The following is a 16,285-nucleotide window of genomic DNA, read 5'->3' as shown; positions in this document are numbered from 1 at the left end:
TTTTCCTCAGGACCAAACGTACTCCCTCTTGCACCACTGGAGGAATCTCCCCAGACTGGAGGCAGAAATGAACCTCAGCTTCGTGGCTCCTGTTGGAGGATCTTGAGCAGCTTGGGTGAACACCTGCAGCTCTTTGCAGCATGAAAGGTGAGGAGGGTGAGTTGCAACGAGCACCGTGGCACGGCGATGGGGTGATGTGGGAGCAGGGAGAGGCCACAGCCAGCAAAAAAGAGCAGCATTTCCCCTTGGGATGTGGGTGGGCAGCCAGGTCCCTGCACCAGAAAGACATTTCATCCCTGCTGCTCCCCAGAAACACTGCCACAGCTGAGCCACCTAATGAAATCCTACTTGCCTGTGCATGCTATATTAGGGTTACCATGGATATGGTGCCACAAACACTGGGCTGTGGCTTTGTTATATAAACAGGAGAGATTGCCACAAATACCCAAAATATCTGAGAAGGACAGGAAGAGACAAAAGCATTCGCTGGGTTTGTTTATACAGGGCTGTGCGATGCGGTGGATGGTGCCAGTGGGAGGTGGGAGAGATTTGAGCTGGATCTGAGAACTGGAGCATAACCGAACTGACATCATGGTGGTCCCAGGCTCCGTAGCTCTTGGAGGTTCCCTCATGTGCTCCCTGCAGACCATGGTGTGAATTGTGCCTTTCTCCAGGCTCAAGCATGTCTGAGCTGAGTGCCATGCAGCCCTATTGCTGCCTTATGGGATGGGATTCTGCTGCCTGCAGAGGGAGGGGAACGGGGCCGCTGATGCTGGAGACCTGCACTCAGCTGCTGGAGCTCTCCTCACCCAGCAAGGCTGAGCCATGCCAGGTACAGCGAGTCCCTTTGTGCAGTTGGAGAAATTGTGTAATTCAGAGCAAAAACGGCTCTAGAAATGGAGGTGGAATGTAAGGGAGATAGAGACATCACAGTGGCTAAAATTGTATTGCACTCCCACTCCCCTGCCAATAAAAGTACCATAAATAAAGTGGCTTTGCAATACCCTTCTCCACGCATTGTAACACAGATTCACGTGTCCCTGCAAAAGATGCTCCAGGCAGGATCAGATGAGTTTCCATTCTCCATCCTTGGCCCTCTCCTGTGGTCACCTCATAGCCTTCCAGCTCCCTTCCCTGAAGCCCCAAAGCCCTTCTGCATGGCTCTGCTCCCTGCTGCCAGCCCTCCTCACAGCTTTTCCCATAGCCATTGATATCTGTAACAGGAGAGTTAGCAGAAGGTATAATAAAGGGTAGATTAGTGGATAAATATTAAATACATGAATAATTCAATGGGGCTCCACTACAGATTTGTCCTACATGACTTTAGCCGTATCCAGCTTTGGTTCTGCTTGGTGGCCACATAATCCAAGGGTCAAATGGAGCCACGTTTGGAAGGAAGTTGTCACTCATGTCACAGGCTTGACATGACACAGGCTCCTCCCTGATGGCAGCACACTGTGAGCAGTACCTTGGGGAAGGAGGAGGGGAAGAATGCCTGGTTCAGATGCTGAATGATGCAGATCATGTGATATTCCTGGGCAGTTTGATCCCAAACCCTGAGGCAGGTATGAGGATGCAGTGTGGATGCAGGAGGGCACTTACGCTGTGCATACACCAATGGAGGCATTGGGGGGAAGCAGCTGCTTACAACGTGTGCACCTTACTTAAAGCCTACAAACGGTTTGGCTCCTGGCTGCTGCTGCTCTGTTTATCCCACAGCCTTGGCAGGCACAGGACCCCTTCCAAACGGCAAGGAGAGCCAATGCAAGTTGTCACTGGCCTGTGGCCAGCTCTTGAGGCTTGCGACTGGCTCTCATGCTGCAGCTCCTCGTTAGCACTTCCCTTCTGCAAAAATGTCTGTTGCAAAGTCTGCGGGATTCCAGCTCTTTGCATCCTGTTCTCGTTCAGCCCCTGGCACGGTGAGGCTGTGCTCACAACAGGCTACAGAAATACGTGATGAAAACCTTTCTCTCCTTTGCAGGTTCGATAGCTGATCTTTGCAGGGCTGCTTTTAGAGAAACGGATCTGGTGTTCGAGTTCCACCAAATAAGATCTATACTTGCTGAAGGCAGCTCAAGTATTCGCTAAGTCCTTGCTGTAACATTGCTTTTCCTTGCTGCTGTCCTGGGTTCAGAACAGTGAAGAATCGCTTTGACATATTCATTATAAAAGCACTTGGGAAGAAAGGAGGCTGTTTATTTCCATGCTGGGATACGAGCACAGAAACTGAAATGAATGGCCCAAAAACGAGCCTCTATCTTTCACGTTTCCAAACAAAGATGCAGTGATAAATTGCTAGACAATGACGTTTGACCCATAAAAGTAATAAAAAGCTAAAATTGTGTTTTCTTGGCATAGCTTTCCAATATATACTGCACAAAGTCCAAGCAACCTTGAAGCAGAGCTGAAAAGGAACCATGGTATGGACTGCTCAATGCTAACCAATGAGGTCTGTGATAATTAAACAGTGATGGTCTGAAGTGGACCTTCTAAAGCTGAACTATTTGTTGTCCCCTTGCTTTCATTTCTCACCGTCAGACTTGTGCTCAGATCCCTGCTCAGGAGTTTGAACTGCATGCGAAGTGTGCTGAAATTACTGGCGGTAATTAGCTAATTTAGGGAGCAATTAATTAAACACAACTGTTTCCCTCTCTATAGATTAAAAGAGTGCTATAAGAGACAGTATCTTAAAAAGAGCAGGTGTGCTGTGAGAGGACCAGAAATGGATTGTTCCATCAGTTGAGGAGGACAGGACAAGTAGCAGAGGGCCAAAAGGAAACACGAAGTTCAGTGTTAGGGACAGCAGCGACAACAGCCCCCAGGGGAGCCCACCTGCCTGAGGACTGGCTCCAAGCAACAGCTTTTCTCTGTTACCAAATGCTTTTGTTTTCGGCTTTGGGACACAAGAACCTTTTCCCTCTCCACTCTTTGATGGCCACTCGGATGAGGATGTAATTCTGTGCCACCTCTGCTCGTGCAGAGAGCAGTGTGCTCAGAGCTGCAGCGCCGGAGGGAGGGGAGGGGGTCTGAGGATGGGGCTCCCCGAGTCGCTGGGGTGGTGCTGGGAAGGGAAACGGGAGGGAGCAGCTCTTACCAAAACCTCAGCGTTAACTCCTGGTGAATGGCGCGTGGGATAAAGCCGTGTAACGTGTGAGAAGCCACGGGATGGTTGTGGGGCTAAGTGGGGAGCACGGGGGGGCAGAGGGATTGATCCTGATGCTTTTCCCTTGCTGGGTATAGAGGGGTTAGGATGTGCCAGCACTGGGATGGAGGATCCGTGCGGGACCGCCGCGCTCTGTGCGGAGACATCAAGCTCTGCAGGGGGGTTCCCGTCTCTATGCACCGAGGGCTTCCACCCCTCTGTATCCAACCCCCCTCCCCCCGCAGCGAGGTGAGGAGGAGAAGGTAGAGGAGGACCCGGAGGCGGCGGCGGCGTGCGGTGAAAGAAGGGGGCACCGCGTTCACGCGCCTCCACCCGTGCAGCCCCGGTGCGGGGCTTTGGGAAAGAAGGGGGGGAAGCGGGGAAGGAGGAGGGGGGGGCCGCGCTGCTCCGCACCGCCCTCATTGGCGGCCCCGTTGGCGCCGGGGCGCGGGGCGGGGAGGGAGCGGCTCCCCCGCACCGCCGCGGCTGCTGCCGGCACCGGCCATGTGCCGAGAGGATCCCCGCTGCCGGCTCTCCCGCTCGGTTCCCTGAGCTGGCATCGGCCTTCCGTCTTGTTTATCGTTCACTTTATTTATAACCCCCCCCCCCCTCCCCGCAAATCACTGTTATTATTATTATTATTATTATTTGAATTTATTAATTTTATTTGTTTATTTATTTCTACTCTTCTCCTTTTTTATTTATTTATTTTTTCTTCATTCCCGCATTGATGCGTTCCGAGCTGGAGATTTCAGGAGAAGACGCGGTCCTCACCTGAGCGATCCGGCACCATTCCCCCTCTTGAAGGTAAGACGGGAGGAAAAGGGGAGAGCACCGGCGCTCCACTCCTTCTCCATGCCCTCATTCTTTGCTCCGGGGTGGCTCTCAGCAGTGATTTTCCCCTGCTTATTTTTCTTCCCCCCCCCTCTTCCTGATGCATCCTGGAGTGCTGGGGTAGTCCTGGGAGAATGCCTGCAAGGGGAGAGCAGAGGACGAGCTCCGGCTGCAGGCTGGGGCTGGAGGGGGTTTGGAGGGCGGAGATGGACATGGAGAATTGCACAGCATTCTGCTCCCTGATAGCCTGCCTTAGAGAGAGTGGTCCAGCCAATGCTTTAGCCCAGGATGATAAAGACTGGGATGCTCCAAGCTTGGTGCTGCTGTTCCTACAGCATCTTTAGTTCTAAAGCTGTATCTACAAAGGAGGAAGTGACAGCATCTCGGGGCTGGGGTGGGATGCTTTCCTTCACCTGAGTGCTCAGGTCGTGTCCTTGGCCACTCTGGGGACAGCTTGCTCTCATTGCATGTGTGGTTTGGGGACAAAGCTGGCCCCTCTCAGGGCATTCACCCGCAGCCATGTGGCCAACACCAGGGTCCTTCCTATCTGCTGTCCTGCCTCCAAAGGACATAGGAACCCCCTGCGTTGTCTGGGTCAGGCAGCAGAGCAGCCCCATAGTAGTGGGAATGGAGAGAGATCCAGGGTTGAATGCAAGGAAGGTGACAGCAGGATGATCTGCTGCTTTGAGCACTATCTGGTTAATACAGCAGCTGGCTGGGGCTGAGCTCGTGGAAGCACATGGACGGTGTTTGTTCTGCAGGATGGGGGGGCTGTGGGGGAGAGAAATCCCCCGAGGGAAGATGGCTTTTCATTTCCCCCTATCGAGCGGTTTCAGACAGGATTATTTATACTTGACATAACAGATCACCAAACTTGGAAGGTAGTGGGGGTGTGCTCATACTCATTAAGGTAGACAGTTTTCTGACAGAATAAATTAAAGGTAAGAGAAGACGGCACTCTGAGGTTCAACAGATTGTCTTCTAGCCTAAAAAAGAGCAGTGAAATCAGCATAAAACCTCGATGGTAAAATCGTGCTCTTCCATGATGGGTGGCTGTCATTTTAGGAAAGCTGGCTGACATCCCGATGCTTAGAGTGCAGACAGTGCTCCTGGGTGACCTCATTGGAGCATCCGTGCCGGTATGACTGGGGTTTCAGTCATTGCATCTGATGTCTTCACTGAGTAAGCAGCTAAATTATAATGCAGTTAAGGAAAGTGAGTTTATGTAAATTGTGCATAAACTCAGTGCACGGCTTGTCCTCACAGCTGCCTTTAGTTGCTGGCCCTGCTGTGGTGGTGTGTGAGTAATGGAATGCTGTTGGCAGCCTTTTGTGGCTGTTTCTCCTCTCATCTGGAATCAGCAGCAAAATGCACCGTGGCTGTCAGTTGGTGAAAAGAGATTTCAAACACCTTAAAGACAGTGCAGCTGTAATTAAGGCTGTAACCTCCTTCCTCTGCATGTCAGTGTTTCTGTCAGTGCAGAGCAGTGACAAGGAGTCTTAGGAAACAGTGCTGGTGCTCCAAAGAGATAAAGAATTTCAGCAAAATCCCCCCACAGTGACTGATGCTGATTTATCACTCCTTAGCTAGAGGCATGGCCAGCCGAGAGGTATTTGTATCTGGCAGTGCTCCTGATGTGACAATGCTGAGAAAGAGCAGGGGAGGGGTGGAGGAGAGGGGGCAGGTGTTGGGTTGAGCTTGCCGCTCATTCCCGTTCTAATTTACACTTTTCCCCATGTCGTTGTCTATCTCCTTCTCTCCTCGTGATCTGATTTATTGCAGCTGGCAGGATTTGTTCACCTTTTGTTAAAAAAAAAAAGTCATGTTCCAACATTGCAGCTTGGCAGAGAGACTAAAAATATGTAGGGTGATGGACTCAGACCCTGCCCAGACTTTCCAGCCCCATTGGGATCACAGCTGAGGCCAATCCGAACAAGAGACATCAGCAACCTCCAAGCCCTGCGATCCCTGCAGGAGCAGCCCGGAGCACAGGTCAGCTGCAAAGGTTGGAGGAAGATGAAAAGTCGTGACAGCATTTTGAATCATCCTCAGACAGCTTAACGAGGTCCGTGACCCATTTAGGGCAGCTCAGAGCACCAGGGGAGGACCTGGCTGCCATGGATGGTGCGGGTCGCAATGTGCCCGTGTCAGACACGGCGTGGGGACGGGGAATGGGGCTGAATCAGGCCGAAGTCACAAGGGCTGGCTCTGCAGAGGACAGGCGATGTGTTTTCAGCTGATGATGCTTGTTGGAGAAGTCATCCATCCGTGGGAAGGCTGAGGCTGAGGAGTGGTGACAAAGCCACTGCTGGGGATGGGCTGCTCGGCATCCAAGTGCTCCTGGCTCCCAGCTTCTCTTCTGTTAGAGGAGAATTTTGGGGCTCGGCAGTGCCAGCACAGCTGATGTCACACCGTCCCTGGCTGTGTGCTGATGCTGCACAGTGCAGACTTGAGGTGAGTCAGGTGTGGAGTTTTGGTCTCCCTATCCCTTCAGATAGGGATCGCACCCGCGATGAGGCAGAGCCGGTGCTCATCTTCATACAGGCTGAGCCAAGGCTTGCTCCCCAAGCCCCCGCCAGCTGTCCCCAGTGCTTCTCTCCGCATTCCTTTTCCCCAACACTGAAGCCATTCACAGTGACAAACACTAATCCAGGCAGTCTATGAGCTCACCAAGCTGTGCTGGGCAGGAACACACACACACTGTCCCCATTTGAGCACGAGCTGACAGCACCTGCCCAGCACTGCTCAGGAAAGGAGCAGGGCTGCGTCCCACCACCCTGGGGCACACCACTGTGCTTTTATCACAGAGATGGAGACTTGTCATATTCTCCCTGTGACATTATCCTTGCAATCTGCCCTTGGTGCGTTTCCAGAAATAGTCAGGTCCACAGTAGACACGGGTGACATCTGGATGCATTACTGTTGAGTTTGGAAACATTCAGTAAACAAGACAGGATCTATTGTTTAAAGGTTATTTCGAGAGACTCCGGGCGAGTTATCCGGCCATGCAAAGAGGAAAGCCTTAATGGCACTGTGATAATTGCCTTTTTCTAAGAGACCTTTCAGAAGGAAGTTAGCAGAAACCAGAAAGAAAGTCTTAGCCTGTCCTCGGGATGTGGTCCAAACAGAAAATATGTGGATTTGTGTCTGTTTGCTTCAGTGCTGTTGGATCAAGGCTCAGCAGTGTGCACCTGACTGTTGGCTCCTTACCTCGCCCTGAGGGCACTCAGCAGAGGATGAAGGTGATGATATCCCCATCAGCAGGGATGCAGCCTCTGCACCACCAGCTTTAGGGATGGCTTTAGGCCACACCGTGGCTCTGCCTTGGGCACAAGCTCATCGCAGGCTTTGAGCTGCAGAAGCCCATAAACTCGTTACTATGTGAATTGCAAGCAGTAGGTGCTCTGCATGGCTGAGATTTCCTAACTCTGTGCTGGAAGGGAGCAAGCTGGGAGAACTCTTTTGTCATTTTATATTTCCCTGGGCAGAGCAGTCCCTTGTTCTTCAGCAGCCTGAGAGTCTCAGCTGGACCGTAGTGGATCCAAGTGGCCCTTGGTAGCACTGCCCATTCCTCCTGCACCTGCAGAGCTGGCATCAGCCAGCACCACGCTGCCCTTTTACCCACCAAGAGGTTCGGGCTGAGGTTAAAGCTTTAATGAAAGCAAACACTTGTGGTGAGACGAAATGCTGGAGGATGCACAGGGGACTCCTGCAGCCTGTGATGGGCTCCGCCATCCCTGTGCCCCACATCATGTCCCTACTCAGGTCGCTTTCCCTTAGGAAATAGTGCATGCAATGAGCTGATGTGCTGAGCTGCTCTGAGCTCCGAGCGAGCATCCCCCTTTGAGCCAAGCATGTTGCATTGGCTTTGCCCTGCACTTTACATCCGTATCCCTTTTGCTCTTGGAGTGGATTTGGATTCATTTCAAGCTCTGTTGTGGGTTTTCCTGCCCGAACTCTGGCAAACCATTAACTCTCGTTTTTCTGTTTCTGTTGTCTGCCTTTTCAGCCAGACTGCAAGCTGCTATGTGCAGGGAATCCCCCACGCCGGGCTGCCTGCAGTCCCACAGTGACCCTGCAGTGGTTATCCCGGCTTTTCCATCACCCCTGGCCCCCAGCAGATGCTGCCCAAGGTGCGGCTGCTCGAGCTCTGCTCGCATCCCTCTAGCGGTAGCCACACTGCTCCTGCCAGCGGTGGGGATATTATGGGTTATATGGGGAAGGCTGGGTTGTCTTAGGGAAAACCTGGCCAGCCCTTCAGTGTTTAGTTGATCAACAGTCAGTAGCAGCTCTGCTTTGATATAAACAGTTGCTGCAATTTGATTCTGCTGCATCTTCAGTTGTAGAAATCAGTCACGGTACAATAGAGCGCATATTGCTGCCCTTTAGTTAACAAGATATACGTGTGTTACATAGCAAGATATGGTGCCTTTAGTGGAAATGCAAGGCATGCTCCCTCAGGGGAAAAAACTACAGTATTGATGCTGCCGGAGACTCAGCTTTGAGCAGGGATTTGAGATTTTGGTGCCCTGGGTGCTAGAGAGGCTCAGGAGATACGTGGCCTCGAGGGCTGTGCAGTGCCTGCAAGCAAGGATTGGCAGGAATGCCATTTGGAAGGCTCTCATGTGGAAGGAAAAGGATCTTTTTCCTTCTGATGGCATTGCCTGCTGGGTAGCTCAGCCCTGGGAAGATTAACAGTGGGATCTGGGGGAAAATAGCCGTGCTGCCTGTGTGGGAGTGGAGGTGGGAGCAGGGGGATAATGAACGTTGATTGGGGCTTGCCATTAGGCATACTTTGTGGTTGGGTTGTGATTTTGCTGTTATTCACTTCATTGTCCCTGTAGGACTGATTGCAACAGTTTAGCATTGCTGACAGCCCAAGAGTTATTCCCGATTCTCACAGTGGCTGGTGGGATTCAGCCCATGGAAAGTGGGATTTTCTCGGTGGTGTTTATTTTCCCTGGAGTTTCTGGCATCAGCCTTTTGTTTTTCCTCTACAAACAAGCTGAAACAAAACAAGATAGGTTAGTGGAGCAGAAACGCTAAGTCAGGGCTTGAAGCAGTGATTGAGCACCTGGTGGGAAGGCAGGGCTAACCCAGGGGTGCTCAGGTGCATTCAATGCACTGAATGACCAGAAGGGCTGGAGCCAGGATCCACCCCTGCCCAGACCTCATTTAAGCACTGGCATTGGAGGTGTGGGTATCTTGCTGGAGATCCCTGCACGCTTGAGGTCTTCTGAAGGTAAGGAAATTTTCTTCTTTTATTTTTGTGTCTGTATCTACTGTGTTTGGACATTTGTTGCAACTGCAGACTTTGCTACCCTGATATTATTGCTGTGCTTTCCATCATGTTATTATAGCATTGAACTTACAGAAAATGCAAGGCTTTGATACCAGATTCTGAGAAACCAAGCACTGATTTTACTTGCTCTCTGGGTACCTTTGTAAGTAGACAGAGGGCAGCTGGACTATTGTCTGAGATCATAGAATCATTTGAGCTGGAAGGGACCTTTCAAGGCCAGCTGGTCCCAGTCCCTGCCATGATTGGGGCCACCCACAGCTCCACCAGGTGCTCAGATCCCCTGACCTGGAGTGTCTGCAAGGATGGGGCGCTGCCAGCTCTCTGGGCAACCTGTGGTAGTGCCTTCACCACTTGACTGAAAGCAAATAAAACCCGTAAATACTGCTGGGTTGTGGCAGCGCTGTTGGCTGCAGAGTGTTGGGTAAACCTTTAAATGCTGAAATGCTGTACCCAGAGCTGCTGTTTTGCTCAAAAACAGGGATCTGCAGATGTTTGGATGCTCAGGGGTCGCTGGTGGACACCCACCCCCTTCCTTGGGCCTGTGAAAAGCCATCCCCAGCTCAGCCTGGTGGCAGCAGTGCTACTTTGGCTTTGGGGAGGTAGGGAGGATGCACGGGGAGCATCACTGCATTGCTCTCCAGGGCCTCTCTGGATCAAGGAGTCATTTCAAAGGCAGTGCTTGCATCGTCCCAGTGCTGATGCCAGGCAAAAAGATACATCGCATGTGTTTTGATTTCTGAAAGATGCCATCCCTGGGAACAGTCGATATTTCAAACATTTGATCTCAGCAGCTCTGCTAAGCCCACGTGCTTTTAAGTAGAGCACTTTATGTGAAGGTTTTCCCTGCTCCTTTCTTCACCTAATGATGGTTTTCAACTGAGCTCTATGGATTGCTTTATCTCTTCTGCTTTTTTGATTAGGATTGTCTCGTTGTGGTGGGTTTTCTCCCTCTGATCTCTCAGAAAAAGCTGTAGCAGAAGTAAGAAGAGGGAAATAAAGGGGAAATTTACTGAAAACGGTTCAGCAGAGTTGCCAACATCTGGAAATTACCCTCTCAGACAACAGCCCGTATTAATTCCCCTGATGTAGCAAAGATAAATCCCTATTAGAAATGAGAACATAAGGAGATTTTACTGCCCATAAGGAAACTCCTGATCGTGAGCCATGAGGAAGCACACTGCCTTCTTTTCTCTCTGTTGATTCATGCACCATGCTGACTTGCTGGGCTGGAGAGGGAAAAACACTCTGCTTGCTTTCCCTTGCATGGGTTCGGCCTGAGCCTTTGTGTGAACAGTGTAAAGCTGTAGCTATGGAAACTCCCTACCTTTTTTGTGGAATTTTGTTGTTGTTTTTAAGGTAAAAAAGGTGTGTGTATCTCCGTGGAGATTCTGAATGCTGCTGCTCAAGCAGCCCTGGGGGTCCATCCATGGCTGCTGCTCATCTCCCTGGGGCAGCCAAGATCAGCTCCCCTGTCCATGACACCCAGCAGAGACCCTACATGGGGTAATTCACTAAATGGGGTGAAAGCCCTTTCCTGCAGCTGGACAGAGGATTCTCCCCAGAGCTCCCAGCTTGCATCATTTAGTGACCCCAAGGAAATAGTTCTTCTGCTGTCCCCAGCCCATGGGCCCATCGGTCCTGAGCAAGCGAGTCTCAGCTGAGCTGTTCCTGGATCCTTTGCAGAAGACCTTTTTGAGCTGCACTCTCACCTTGTGGAAGTGCAAAGCTGAGTGGATTTACTGCTTTGTGGAATCGTGCCCTGTGTGCATCCTTCCTTCCTTCCTTTCCCCATCCTGATGGAGCCTCAGCACCTGTAGGGTCCTGGATGAGGTGGGATTCTTTGTTCTTCCCCCCCCCCCCAGCACCATGACATGGAGGAGCACAGATCTCACCACAGCTCAAGGAATCACTGTGACCTGGTGATGTGCTGCTGTGTGACAGCCTTCCCACTGCCTGGGCCATCCTGGCTGCAGTGTCACAATTCCTCAGAGCTTTGCCCTTGTCCTCTGCGTCAGCATCAGTCACTTGGTGAGAACTGCTGAAGACAGCTTCTGCTCCCAGCCAGGTGCTGTCCTCTGCCAGCAGCATCGCACTCTCAGGACAGCATTTGCAGAAGGACAAATCCCCCTTTCTCCAACTTCAGTGCTCAGTTTTCTGCTCGTTGGGTCTTTGTAACCTTTCAGCTGCTCTGTGCTGGGTTGCGATGGAGATGGAGCAGTCCCCACTGGAACAGAAAGAAGTGGAAATCGAGGCAGAGATGGATGGCCAGGAGCAGCTCCTTGCTGGGGGCTCTCCCCACCCTCTCTCTTATTTTTTTCCCCCTTAGCACCGACTGCAGCTTATCTCAAGCTGCTAATACCAAAACCTGCTCTGTGATGCTAATATCTCAGGCGGACTAAGCCGCAGTTCAAGAGGAGATTAAATGATGCAGGGTGGAAAGACAGCCTGTCTTGCTTTTTGTTTTTTCCTTTCTGAAGGAGTTCAGACAGCTTAGGAGTCTTCTGGATGACAGCAGATGTATGGAAATGATTCCTGGTGCTTATGCAGAGCAGGGTTGTTTGGGCAGGGACAGATGGGATTGAGGAGGGCAAAGCTTTCCAGTGTAGCTTACCCTGCTTTATTCCAGGTGTGCTGGAGCAGCTGCCAACTCCTTCCTTGTCCTCTTTAATATGGAGTTAGCTACACCTTGAAAAGATCCCAGGGCACTGCAATGGCACCAGGTGTTGTTTCTTCTGTCCCTCCCCAGCAGCACCACTGCTCTCCTTTTAGCAGCTGCAGTTGCTGACATCCATGCCTGGAGTTGTGCTCACTAAGCCTCAGTGATGCTTTGATGAGCTGTGCAAATATTATTTTTACATTAGGTGTGATTTAGTTGTATTAAACAACATTATTGCTTCATTGTTGCTGTGTGCATGTTCCCTCTTGCTCTGTGCTGGGGATGGCATCCCCTGAATTGATTTGCTTTGTGGGCATTCAGAAGTGAGCATTCAGAAGGCTCTCTGAGCTGGTTTCTGTTTTAAATCCTAATAACACTAATTAGGGTGGGGGGATCCTGAACTGTCCCATGATTGCCTGGTTGTTGCAAACTTTTCTGTGGTATCTGGTGTAGGAAAACCCGAAACTCGGAGTGGCTGTAATGTGTGTGATGTTTTGAACATGCTGTGCCGGGTTCTGCTCTGATGTCACCTGTGAGGATGCAAACCCACAGCATATGGAGAAGTCTTCCACTGCCCATCAGGGATATAGTGGTTTTTCTGTCAGTTTTGAGACTGCTGTGTAACGTTTAACAAAGTGCTTTGGGATATAAAATGGTGCAGGGTGGTAATGAGAGCAGGCAGAAGGAGTGTGATGTTTGACTGTCTCCATTGCCCTGGTGTTGGCATTGCTCTGGGAGTATTAACACTAGGAAGGGGCAGAGCAGAGAGGAGCAATGGTGCACAGAGGACCATACTGTGAGCTATGATAGAGGCGATCTTTATGCCTGCGTTATCCTGAGCATGCAGGAGTGGTGCAGCCCTGTGCTCCGGGGGCTTTGTAGCTGGGGAGCCTCGTTCTCTGCCCGTATTGCTGGCAGCTGCCTGGCCCACTGGCTCCCTGTGTGCAAAGCCTTGCGCTGGCACACTGCCCTGCTGTTCTGAGCAGCCCAGCTCTCGTTCATTGACTGGGTAGGATTACAGGAACTGGGAGAAATGCAGGAATCAGGCTGCATTGGCTACCAAACGTATTTGAGCTGCTAGCAGCTGTTTGCTGCTTCCCCTTTTGGGTTCACCCTCAGGCAAAACCTTGGTACCAGGCTCCAGGGCACAGTGGGATGTCCTGCATGTTCCCCCTTTTTCCCCTTGCTGATCAATTTCCCTTTCTTCTGAAGTGGGATGTAACTGGAAGGATTGGCATCAGGGTTGGATGTGCATGGAAGAGCTGGGAAATGGCTGCTCTGTGGGTTGGGTGTGCTGCAGAGGAGCAGGTCTCAAGCTGGCAGGGGATGCAGAAAGCTTGCTGCAGTAAAACAGGCCGTGGGCTTACCTGTGTGGGTGAGATGCAGTGTCTTCATGAGGGCACAGCTTTAGTGGAACCAGTGTATCCATCTGAGGTTCGGTTTTGGAGGCTTACCATCACAGCACTTCCAAGTAGTGCAAAAGGCTTTGGGGTGACTTGGGATGGGATGGGGTGCAATGAGTGTAGACTCTGCTCATGGAAAGTCCTGATCAGAAGGTTTTTCCTGCTACAAATCCCACAGTCTGGTTTAACCAGAACTTGAGGGTCTCTTAAAGAAATCTAAGTATGCTCACCCTAGCAGTCCCTAGCTGTCTTCCTGCAGGTAGCAGCAGAGTCCAGCATCCGATTGTGTCTGCAGCACTGCAACATCTGGAGCAAGGGAAGAAGCCATCAGTCAGGAGTTGGAGCCAATGAGAGCTCTACTTCTTCCTTCTCCAAGCTGCAAGGAACACAAAAGCCCATTTTCTCTTGCATCAAACTCCATCTGCTGCAGGCTGGAATTACTCAGCCTGAGATGTCCTGGCAGAACCAGGCAAGTGGCACAGGGTTGTGCCTGTGTCAAAACCCTCAGCCTGGAGCAGTTGTGCAGGAAGGTATCTGAGGTTCAATGGGGGGCTCAGGTATCCTCCATAGCTCGAGGGCTCCTCACCTTCCCCAGGGACATGGAAGGAGCCAAGTGGCTGTAGACACGTCTGCTGGTGCCTGTGTTCCTCATAGTGAGGCTCCTGCATACCTTCCCCAAGACCACAGCGGAGCTGCAAAGCACTTCCTTTTACCAAGATATTTATTACTGAATATATGAACCTGGGAGCCTGCAGAGCGTGAAATTAGGAACAAATGTAAAAAGGAGGTCTAGACAGGAATTGTTCTGCTTATGGGCTTTTTTTCCCCCCCTCCCTCCTTCGCACGCTGGAGAGTTTAATGCTTCCAGGTACATGGTTTTAAGCAGACAAGTATGTTACGGGAGGAGAAATAGTGTGATGCAAATGGCTTTGCTCTGAGCAGGGCAGTGGCTGTCATGCCATGCATGGCTGACCACAGGGCACTGGGGGTTGGGTGGGAGGAATGCAGAGAAAATTGCTGCGTGCTCCCCCTTGCTTGCCCCTGGGACGTGCAACCCTTTAATTCATGGTGAGCAAATGGGAGCAGCAAAGGTCACAGGGTTGGAGCACTGATGCTTCCACATCACTGCTGCAATTTTGGAAGGCTTGTTGTCTCCCTGCTCTAAACCCCCACAGGGTTTTTGTCCCAGGGCAGAAGTAGGGCAGGATTTGGCAGGGCTCTTATCCTCTGGCCCTACAAGAAGCTCTCGGCCATTACACAGCAGCACAAATTCCCTGCTCTTTCAGCTCTGCTCAGCAGCAGCATAAAATGTGATACTGCTTTATCCATTCAGTACTTACCCAACTTTAGCAGGACATTAAGCACCTGAAAATATGCCACAGATTTATTTTCTTTGGAAGCAAGTTAAATCCCTGACAGATACAGTTGCTTTTCCTCAGGTGCTGAAGTAATTTGGGTTTGGGGAAGCTGGTTTTTTGGTTTAACCTGATATCATGAGCTGGAGGCCAGCTTTGTTAAAGCACTTGTCGGGTAGGTGGTCACAGTTTGCTCTCTCTGTCAATTTATGTCATTTATCCCAATCCCAGACTGATGCCTGCAGCTCTTGGGCTGTGGAGTGATGCTGCTGTAAGGAGGGATGTGTTACAGCTGTGGCTGTCCCCATTATCCCCCCTGGGTAAAGAGTTTGGCATTATTCTGCACAGGATGGTGGGAATTTCAAGTTTTTGGGATAGGGATGCTCAGAGCAAGCACTGCAGGGCTTGTGTTCATCTTGCACTGTGCATCTGCTCAGCTCAGGACATGGGGGCCTCATACTTTTGCCGTGTCTGTGCTAAAACCCCTGTGGATGCTTTAGGGGGAGGGAGATGCTACTCTCAGACATAGGGACTGCAATGTCCCTGTTGTGCTCTGGCCACAGCACTGGCTGCAATGCAGCTTTCAGAAGCCTCATGCCATGTACCATCATGCTCCCTTGATTTCATCTTGGCCACAGAAAAGCAAGGAGCCCACTGCACTGTGCGGCTTCATCCCATGCTGCTGCTTTGTGGGGGAGAAGAGTGCCTGGCCCTGCACTCGTTAAAGGCTCACTTAGCAGCTCCAGTTATTCCAAATTAAAATACCACATTGTTTTCATGAGGAAAATGGATTATAAGCTCAGAGAAAAAATGTGCATCGCTCCAATCCCCCACTTGCTGTGAAGCTCCAAGCAGGAGCCAGGCACGTGCCATGAGCAAGTCCCCATCCCCAACACAAAGCATGGGGTGTGAAAGGGGCTATGAGGCTCATGGTCAAACCCCATGCTGGCATCATGCAGGTTTTACTTCCCTAGACCCCCATTCTGCATGCAGAGTAACTTGGTGATGCCCAGACTGGTTGGCCAGGATGGGTTTTTCATTGCAGGACCATTTGTACAATTCCCATAGTGTCCCACTGCTGCTGCTCACTCCCTGCATCAACCTGCAGTTGCTGGAGCTCAATTACTCAGCCCACCTGCAGGCTGCAATAACACTTAGCAAAGTTCTTCTGGGCTTTTTCCATCCTCCTCCAGCTGTCAGGTGCCATTGGGAGGGGTTGGGAGCTCCCTTGATGGCTTTCACAGTACTGGCATCCAGCCGGATCCCCTGCAGGAGATGGGACAAACCCCTCTGCTTGCAGCATGCAGGCAGACCCAGTGGGAGCTCTCTGCAAACGGGGATGAAGTATCCCATCCCTTCCCAACTCATCCAATCCCATTCCAACCCTTCCCATCCAGTCCAATCCCATCTTCTCTTATCCTCCATCACCCCATGTGCTCTCTGTTGCAGGCTGTTAATGGAGAAGAGGGCGAATGACAGCCGGGACCGTGGTCATCACAGGTGGAATATTAGCAACTGTCATTTTACTTTGTATCATCGCTGTCCTCTGCTACTGTAGGCTCCAGGTAAGGCAGGGCGATGTGATGGAGGTGG

General features: G+C 51.2%; 1 protein-coding gene across 3 annotated transcripts in view; it reads left to right on the top strand.

The window, feature by feature from the left end:
* FAM163B (family with sequence similarity 163 member B) overlaps positions 1–16,285 on the top strand; it is a 29,519-nt gene that overhangs the window by 11,438 nt on the left and 1,796 nt on the right. The window contains exons 1-2 of one of the 3 annotated variants that reach the window (XM_052668284.1): positions 3,242–3,949; positions 16,142–16,257. In XM_052668284.1, the coding sequence (XP_052524244.1) occupies positions 16,165–16,257 (93 nt within the window). In that variant the 5' untranslated portion in view covers positions 3,242–3,949; positions 16,142–16,164. Of the gene's footprint in view, positions 1–3,241; positions 3,950–9,113; positions 9,219–16,141; positions 16,258–16,285 lie in introns of those variants that run through there. The other 2 variants (XM_052668286.1, XM_052668287.1) reach the window with 2 other exon arrangements.

The sequence above is a fragment of the Tympanuchus pallidicinctus genome, unplaced genomic scaffold, assembly GCF_026119805.1.
Source record: "Tympanuchus pallidicinctus isolate F22 unplaced genomic scaffold, pur_lepc_1.0 scaffold8, whole genome shotgun sequence".
In the NCBI taxonomy this organism is placed as follows: domain Eukaryota; kingdom Metazoa; phylum Chordata; class Aves; order Galliformes; family Phasianidae; genus Tympanuchus; species Tympanuchus pallidicinctus.
The sequence above is the reverse complement of the archived record's forward strand: the minus strand, read 5'-3'. Positions and strand labels throughout refer to the sequence as shown.